Source organism: Canis lupus, chromosome 8 (assembly GCF_048164855.1).
Source record: "Canis lupus baileyi chromosome 8, mCanLup2.hap1, whole genome shotgun sequence".
Taxonomy (NCBI): domain Eukaryota; kingdom Metazoa; phylum Chordata; class Mammalia; order Carnivora; family Canidae; genus Canis; species Canis lupus.
In genome coordinates this window covers 28,077,907-28,087,463 of record NC_132845.1, presented here as the reverse complement: position 1 = coordinate 28,087,463, position 9,557 = coordinate 28,077,907, and the positions used below count along the sequence as shown (strand labels likewise).

The window sequence follows — 9,557 nt, the reverse complement described above, 5'->3', positions numbered from 1 at the left end:
CTGCCACCAGCAGTTCTCCTCCCCTTTCTCCCCTGCAGAAATCAGACTCTTCCTGGACATCAGCTGAGATGTTTGAAGAGTATCAGGCATGAAGAAGTCCCAGGTCCCAGCCTTCCCAGGACACTGGAGCTGGCTTGCACCCTGACTGGAATCACTCCAATTCACGTTTCTTTGACCTATGAGATTGATTTCTCCTTCCTATTTTGTCCCTGTTCTCTCACATCAAGACTCACATTCTCAGAGATCTCAGTTCCCTTTGAGGCAATCAAAATATGTGATTAAAGTGATTCATAGCAGGGGGTGAACCAACAGATTTTACCTAACAGGGATTTCTGTTTAAAAGTGGGGCTTGGCAACACTAAATACTGAGCTCAAGGGTAAAATGTGTTTTGCGCTCTTTCATCCTGTCTCTAGAAGAGTGATGGCTAATTCTAAACATCTTCCTGATACTCTGCCTTCCTCTGCCCCTCCAGCCCAGACCCCGCCCTAGAAGCCTTCCTTATCAACACCTTCGGTTTGCCATTTTGTTAATTCTGGGGCAGTTCCCTGCAGGGGTGACGTACCCAGGGGCCTAATGGTTACTTCTAAGAAGATCCTGTTCATTCAGCACCTTCCACATTTAAATACTCCAAATTTTGTTCAATCCTGTATGAAGTGGAAGAGCGGTGGTTCCTCACACCACAACAACCAAGCATAGACTGTCTCTCGTATGAATCAGCTCCTGGCTTTGCACCAGATATTCAAAGGGATTTGAAAACTTAACTGAAAAGTAACTGGAGTCAACAGTGTCCATGATGAAGGGAATGAAAGCTGTTTCCCTTCGAAGAGAAATCACCTAAAAAGGAGTGGGAGGAGGAGGAGAAAAGAAGGAAGGAAGAAACCCCCAAGTTGAAACTTGGCATTTACTTGAAGAGGAGCCCGCAGAATGTACGTGCATAGACAGTTTCACAGCACAGAGGGAAGGCATCGCTCAGAAGGCTTCCTTGGCGCTATTAAATTTCTTTGGTGGCAGCCTTGGCTGGGAAGGCAAGGCACAGAAGTTGCGTTCAGGGTTCTGAGGACCAAGAGGTGGTGTCTGCGAACTTACGGGGATTGAACGGCTCAGGAATCTCGCTGAGGAAGAAGAGAGGCCGGTGTAGGAGGGTCGGAGGATGGTGGGGTGCTCCTCCGTCTTGATGCTCTGGGGGTTCGGCTGGCTGCTCAGGGAGCTCCCACTGCTGCTGTTGCTTCTGCTGTACTGGTTGTTGTTGAGCTCAGGGTAATTTCTGGCAGGTGTTTGGGAGCTGCCGTTCAAGAGGTTGGTGAACGGGCTGGCTATGAAACCCGTCTTAGAGGACGAGGAGGCCTTTTTGTTCTCTGGCTCCTCTGTTGCAGCGTTCAAGTTCCCTAGAGAACTGGCTAGCCGGGAGTTTATGGAAAAGCTGAATGGAAAACACAGGTTGGGGGGAGGGGGACATAGACAACAATGTATACTCATGCAGAGTTCATGTTTCGAAAACACATAATTAGGACATGAGGGGAATGGGATGCAGACAATCTGATCAATGCAAATGGCGACAGAATGGTTTCTTTATCGCTCTTGGTGATATAATATGTGGCCTTGAGTTACACATGTTAACCTCCCTTCTAAGCAGTTAATTAAGACCCAAGAAGCTAGCTTAACCACTCTGACCAGAGATGCTGAGATAGAACATCTGGGGGCTCTATGTGCCCTGAGGTAGAGAGTAAATGAAAATGGGAGAGTAAAAAGTAGACCTGTGTGTAAGATTTAACTTACACATACTCATTCAAACATCCTTACCCATCTTAGTTCTGCCCATACGCATCCAAGGAGAAATGATAATACCACCTGTCATCAGCGTGTGCCATGGAACTCCAATTTCTTGATCACGTTAGGCAAGCTGGACCTTTGCTATAGAAAGGGATGCCATACAGCATTCCCTCCACGACCTTGCCCCCCACAATGTGAGACAGTAACAAAAGCTCCAGAGGGTCACAGAGCCCTCTGTGATTTCTCCTCCTCTCCCTAACCCCCTCCTCTGACAAACTTCAGCCAAACTCATCGTCTGCTCCAGATGCCCTTTACACCCCCTGCCCCAGTATCTGAGAAGTAGGGTAAAAATTACCTTCTGACACTGGCACCTGAGGACAAAGAGCTTCTGTTTATCCTCTTGGCCGTTGCTGAAGGAGACAAAGCCACTTTTGAGGTCTTCAAAGTAGATACAGATCCTTGAGGGGACGAAGTCACTCTTTGTGGAGAAAAAGGAGCAAAATGTCACACGAAAGCTCTGTCATCTTAACATTCAGCAGTCTGCTAACACGGTGAACTAAGTAAAGAGATCATAGCAGGTCATGATAACAGTGATGGTAGCAGCGGTCAACACTGACAGAGCACTTGCTCGGTACCAGACGCTCTTCTAAGAACCTCATCGATGGTCATTCAGCTCATCCTCACAGCAACCCTATGAGGTAGCTAGGACTGCAATCCCCACTTTGCAAGTAATGAAATGAAGCCACGAGGGGGAAACTCCCCATCCAAAGTCACTCAGGGAGCTGGTGACAGAGCTGGGATTCAAATCCAGGCTCCAGAGTCCTGTCTTAACCATGATCTTGCCATGCTCGGTCACTTCCCTTCTTGATGGCATCATTCATTCTTTGCAAGACCTAAGATTCCACTTCTTTATATTTTAAATCTGTCCTCTTCTTCCCACTCTGAAACTGCCCTGGGTGAGGCCATCACTACTCCCTACTCTTGATTACTAGCAACATCTTTTCATCTTATTCCTTAATATTCAAATTCTGAATAGTCTCTGCTGGAATCTAAAATATTTAATTATGTCGCTCCACTGTTTAATCCATTTAATCTTTCCTCAGTGCCCAGAAAGCCTAAGTTCCTTGGCTTTATTTATGAAACTCTCCAAAGTCTGGCATTCGCCTTTGTGAGCAGGTCCTTTCTATCCATGCCTTCCCACTAGACACCTCTACATGAAATGTTCTGAATTCCTTGAATGGACTGCGTTCACACCTATGTCCAGCTTGCATATGCCGTTTTTCCTGCCAGGGCATCTTCTCTCTCTACTTCTCTTCCACCTCCATCTGCCTCATTCCTATTGTTTATCCTTTGATGATCCAACCAGCTGGTCCCCTATACAGCAAGCCTTTACTGAATTCCCAGGCAGGGTAAGCATCCTGTTCTATCACACATTCTCATAGTCCTTACGCATCATATTTCATTGTCTGGTATTTGTCTATTTCCCTTGATATAAGCTCCACTGGGGGCAAAGAACTATCTCTCATTTCAATTCCTGATGGTTAGTCCAGTGCCAGACTCAGACAGGATGTTCAATAAATGTCTGCTGAGTGGACAGAGAAAACTGACTCAAATCTGGACAGCCAGGGCCCAGGCATGCTTTTAATATCAAACCTATTTTAACTTGAACAAACCATTTAATGTACTAGGACCTTGTTTTCTTTCTTTTCCCCCTTTTTAAAAAAAGATTTTATTTATTTGAGAGATAAAGAAAGAGAGAAAGCATGAGTGGGGGAAGGGGCATAGGGAGAGGGAGAAGAAGACTCCCTGCTGAGTAGGGAACCCGATGCAGGACTTGATCCCGGGACCCCCAGATCATGACCTGAGCTGAAGGCAGCTGCTTAACCGACTGAACCACCCAGGTGCATGGACCTTGTTTTCCTATCTGCTCTAGAAAAGCTTATTTACCTGTAGACTTTTTCCTTCACCTTCCTCCCCCCAAACAACATCTTAAATACATGGTTTACCTCTAAAACAAGAATGGGAAAAATAGTACAAGGAAACAGCAAGTTTCTGGAGTTCTGTCAAAACCACCCATACCAAACAACCCTAGATTCTTGGGCTGAATGAGAACCAGAGGTGAGGGGTGAATCAGCTTTTCACCTTTATCTCATCAACAGTCTTTTTATTTTTAAAGATTTTTTTGAAATTTATTTATTCATGATAGACACACAAAGAGAGAGAGAGAGGCAGAGACACAGGCAGAGGAAGAAGCAGGCTCCACGCAGGGAGCCCGACATGGGATTCGATCCCAGGTGTCCAGGATCAGGCCCTGGGTTGAAGGCAGTGCTAAACCACTGAACCACCCGGGCTGCCTCCCTCTCATCAACAGTCTTGGCAAACATGTCCAAGGCTCTCACCAAGCCCTACAATGCACTCTGGTACCACTGGTACCTTGAAACCACCCTGGGACTATGTGGGGGACATTTTTCCTCTTCAAATGTTTCCTCTTCAAATGGAGGATGTGGGGGGGGGGAAGGAAATAAAACTCAAAAGTAAAGAAGAAGTACATGTAAACCTAGGGGAAAAGAGGACTAACAGAAATGTTAAAAACTCAAAGCAAAATCTGTCACTGGATTGAAAGACATGTTGCAGGGCAAGTTGCTTAGAGACCCTGCACCATGCTGAAAGCACAGACTACATTGACATCCCTACTGCAGCCAAATCTATGGGTGCCTCAAGAACACAAAAATCCCCTTCATGGTGAGCATTAAAAATACAGTGTTTTGGATGAGCACTGGGTATTATACTATATGGTGGCAAACTGAATTTAAATTTAAAAAAATACAGTGCATTGTAACAAGCAGACAGACAGACAAAAACAAGCAGACAAAAAACAAGCAGACAAACAGAAAGGAAGGGACTTTTTAAAAGGGAAAAGTTATGTGCAATTTGTCTTCACTAGTAAAGGTTGGGAAATATATCTAAAGGGTAGCATTTATTTACTAGCTACTGGAAATTCACCACATTAACAGTACCTGAAAGGCTGGGACACTGCTCTTGGGTGCCCTTTCATATCATCCAACCTAAGGAAATCAAAGACAAATGCTCAGGCATCACCAGGTTCACACATTTAAGCAAAGACCAAAAGTGGCTCTTACGGAATCAGTAAAAATATTAAATTGGCAAAAGAGAGAACCCTCCCAAATGCGTATTAGTACTCATTTAGTTTCTAAAATAAATCCTAGAACCAACAAGAAACCCATGTTAGTCATTTTGTTTCATCTTGAATTTCATTTACAGCAAATTGCTTTAAATCAGAAGGTGGTGCTACATCCACTCAGGGTCAAAAAATGTTTGATGATGATACCATGATGCCATTAGGGGAAACTGAATTCCAAAATATGAGAATATTTCTAAGCATTAAAAAAAAACCCACAAAAATCATATTGGAATAGCCTTCTAAAATGTGTAATGGAGATTCTCTCACTTTTTTTGCCTATTTATGTGCAAAATATATGCCAACTTATTCCTCCTGCCCCTTATGATTTCTTAAGAATCATATATAAATCTGTTTGAAATTAATTTTAAGCAATATAAAGCCATTTCTTAAGAGTTTCAAGGGAAACAATAGTGAATAAAAGATTAGAAATCTTGAAGAATCTTCCACTGAGTTATTAGAGGATATCCACAGTAAGCAGAGCACAGACTGAATAGCACTGGTTGTATCAGCTCTGTTCTAACTCATCCCCCTGGGGAGAGATTTAACCTCTCTAACCTCAAGCAACCAACCCAAACATGGGTAAAGATGCACACTTTTTGTGTTAATTCCATTAATCATCATATCCAAACTAAGCACCTAACAAGGCTCCTGACCATAGTAGCTGCTCAGTGAATGATATGCCTCTTCAATTTTGGTAGTTGGTGGTTACTACCAAGCACCAGACCTGCTATCCCATCTTCTCATGTTACTACCACTGTGAATTGGAGCTACATAAACCTTCATTCCTCAGGCCAGGGACCCATACTCAAAGCATAGGTAACGATGTGCTCAGACCTAATCTGACTTGTGTTATAATCCCCCTAAATAACACATGAAAACTAAACTCTCTGTGAATCTGTTTGACATGTATCATGCTGGCAAAACACCCCTCTTACTGTGCATGTCTCTCACTTAAAAGGCAAAGAAAAGTAGCCATTTCCCATTATAATCATTTGTGAACTTGTCATCCCATACATCACAGTAAAGAATCTGGAAAATATTCACAGATTGTTGCACCTACGTTGATCCTGAAGACTTTCTAACTCATCTGAACCATTAGCAGGTTCTAAATGTTGTGATCACAAGTTAGGTTCCATCAATTGATTCTGATTAGTAATTTTAGACTTCAAGCTTGGGATGGTTATAACTTTACAGACACAGGTAAGAATTGTTTATTCAATTCTCAAATATAGAACATAAATCTAAGGAGTTAGGATATACTCAAGCTTGGCATTCAATACTTTTCTGCACACTCTAGATTCAAAACAAAAGCCTTAGCACACATGTGAGGATTTGCCACAAGATAGGACACCCACTCATGGGGGAAGAATACAATTCCAAAAGGAATTTTGAGCACAGTCCCAGAGATACCTAACCGCATAGCAGTTTAAGGTGGCATTCAGAGACTGAGATTATAGGAGATGCTTTCTGTAAGCTTCTAGAATTTAGCTGCTCCCTATAGTGACAAAATAATAAACAACACAAAATAGTAATAAACCAAAAAATAAGAGGTAAACATGGCACTTGTAGAGTGATATTCAAGAGAAATTAAATATTCTATCCACAAATGGAGGCACGATGTAAATTTAAAAGTTTAAAAAGGATCTACCTAAATGCACAGGATGGTGAGGAGCGTGGCGGCTGTCTCTGACTTTTTAAGGCACGTAGTTTGTCTCCTTGGGTTATACTATTTTTCATTTCCACATCTTCATCCTCTTCTAAGTTATTCTGGAAAAAAATGCATGTTTCATAGAAAAGTTATTATGAAGAATTTTGCTTTCTATAGATTTAATAGACTGTAAACTATATATTTCATATAGATTGACTTAACATAGATCACCTTAAGTAGCTTTAATGCACTACGAATTCTAAATACTAAATACATAATTCTATACACTAAAGAACGTTCAACTGTTCATCAGTTAAATATATGGGTCAAATTCCACGTCAGAGAAGCACGGGAATGGATGTAGTAAAGGGTAAAAGGAGCACTTTGTTACAATGGACCCCAACCAAAAAGTCTCTTATGCAAACAAAAATCATGCTTTGGAATATAGCTCAGATACAGACCGTCTCAATAGATACATTACAAATATGTTTCCAGGGACTACTAGGATCCATCACTACAAATTTTCTGTCTGTTTACAAAAATGAAAGATAAAACAATTTAGGATATCTACACGATAACTTACTAAGGTCAATTAACACTAGTAAAAGCACTCAAGACCTTTCCAGGAGTTAAAGCTTACTAATTGGGAAAGTGTATTTCCTTCTGAAATAAGTCTTATTTCAGAAGTAACACACAAGGTCTTTTCACATGCCAGTTCACATTTAATTCTTATAACTCAGGGCAGGGAGGACACTGTTGTCCATAAAGATGGAAAAAAAGAAGTGCTCATAGAAGTTAAGAATATTGCCCAAGCTCCCCTAAGCTCTTTCTGATAGCTATGATTCTGAAAGCAGATTTCTTGACCCCACATACAACATTCTTTCTAAAATATATGCCACAGCACACTAACACTGCACCAGCAAAGATTTTATTTTGCCATTTCCTCCCCTGAATATTTCTTATGCCTTGAATTTGCTAAGATTCTTTGCAGCCATAAAAGTCTCCTCCCCTCTTTAAAGACAGAACTCTTATTTGATGAAGGATGTATGATAATATACTTCCCTCAGTCACAGTCTAGTCATATCTGATAGCCATTCTTGGCTCAAAACACTTCTTTGCTCCCTGCCACCTAGGTTGGGTTGCATCGATATACCTGGGATCAGTAGGCACATCCTGGGTAAAAAGACCATACCTTATTACTATAACTCCGAGTGTAAAAAAGAAAATAGAAATACAAAGCACATAGCCAGTGGGAAAGAGGAAATGCAGATGAAAGCTTCCTAGAGGAAGCTTTAATCCTTTAACTGAGTCTTAAAGAATGAGTATAGAGTGAAATGGTCCTAGATCACAGGAAGGGTCATCCTGGCAAAGAATACCATCGGTTCAACAGTTACAGGATCATGGAACCTTAAAGTCAGACTTTCTCTTAAAGTCTTAAGTTGCCCATCTATAAAGTCTCCAGGAATCAGTTATATCATTCATCTCTGTCCATACAACCCCAGTTGCAGGAATCCATTACCACCCAAGGAAGCCTACAGAAATAGAAATAAGGCAGGCCTGAAGCGTAGGTTTGTGTGTGGGATGGTACACCTGAGGAGGTGGGCTTAGCTTCACCCAGTAATCAACATGGGTGTTGTGACCAGTTACTTGTACCTAACAGAAGGACGAGCACACAGCCAGTCTCTAGAATATGAGTGGGGTCCAGAAATATATTAAACCTTCATTGGACTGGCTTCTGGAAGGACCTGACAGGATCTTCACCTTCATCAGTCGGGTTCATTGTCTATTGGGCACCTTTGTGGGAAAGCCAAGAAAGCTTGTCTGTCCTTCCAACCAGGAGGATCAGAGTTATGTTCCCAAGTCTGAAACACCTTCAAAATTCTAAGGAAAAGCGAGTCTTCACCTGGCATTCCAAAATTCAACCTATCACTCTAATGTTAAAGATAGAACAAATTTACAAAATTTCACCTTCCACACAATCTTTCTGAGAAAACTTACAGGATGTATGTACATCAGGGAATAGTTAAGACAACAGGAAATCCAGGAAAATTAGGAATCCAATTGAAAAGTATGAAAAGAAGGCCTCAGGTCACAAGTGTATAGTACAGCTAGAGAAAACTAGTCCAGGGTAGGAAGGAGAAGTGTCTTCGGAAAAAGAATGAACTTGGTAAAACTTTTTTGCTGTGTTAAGACTGAAAAAAATGTGGGTGCCTAGGTAGCTCAGTTGGTTAAGTGTCTGCCTTCAGCTCAGGTCATGATCCCGGGTCCTGGGATCGGGTTTCTGTAGGGAGCCCACTTCTCCCTCTGCCTCTGCTTCTCTGTCTCTCATGAATGAATAAATAAAATCATAAATTAAATTCATTCATGAGAGACACAGAGAGAGAGAGTTGAGAGAGAGAGAGAGAGAGAGAGAGAGAGAGAGACTCAGAGACACAGGCAGAAGGAGAAGCAGGCTCCACGCAGGGAGCCCAACGTGGGACTCAATCCTGGGTCTCCAGGATCACACCCTGAGCCGAAGACAGCACTAAACCGCTGAGCCACCCAGGCTGCCCAATAAAAAGATTTTTACAAAATTTTAAATTAGCTTGGCACAATTTTGGCAGGGGGAGGGAGTAGCCTTGTTTTTTCCCAAGTACACAGAAACTATGCAAATAAAAAGACAATTAACTTACATCTGAACTCATGTAACATCGTGTCAACTGTACTTCAATAAAAAAAAAAAAAATAGGAAGCACTAAAAAAAAATAGGTAACTAACTCTGGGAAAAACAAAGAAAGGTTCAACAAAGAAAACAGAGTATTCTACTGATACAGGAGAGCTTGGTTCTTGTCTCATGGAGTCAGAAGGATGAATCTCGTGGACACAGGAGAGTGAGTAAAGGGATAGAAATTTATTAAGTAAAGATACAGAGAAAGCACTCAGGAGTGAGAGGGGTC

The 9,557-nt window shown here is 41.9% G+C and overlaps 1 protein-coding gene across 5 annotated transcripts in view; it reads right to left on the bottom strand.

Annotated features, from left to right (window-relative positions):
* Nucleotides 1-888: 888 nt before the first annotated feature.
* Nucleotides 889-9,557, bottom strand: part of CDC14A (cell division cycle 14A) — a 163,545-nt gene continuing 154,876 nt past the window's right edge. For all 5 annotated transcript variants that reach the window (XM_072834702.1, XM_072834703.1, XM_072834701.1 and 2 more), the window contains 4 exons: nt 6,622-6,740; nt 4,789-4,836; nt 2,127-2,249; nt 889-1,421 (listed from right to left, as the gene is read on the bottom strand). In XM_072834702.1, coding sequence (XP_072690803.1) covers nt 971-1,421; nt 2,127-2,249; nt 4,789-4,836; nt 6,622-6,740 — 741 coding nt within the window. In that variant the 3' untranslated portion in view covers nt 889-970. The remainder of the gene's footprint in view (nt 1,422-2,126; nt 2,250-4,788; nt 4,837-6,621; nt 6,741-9,557) is intronic.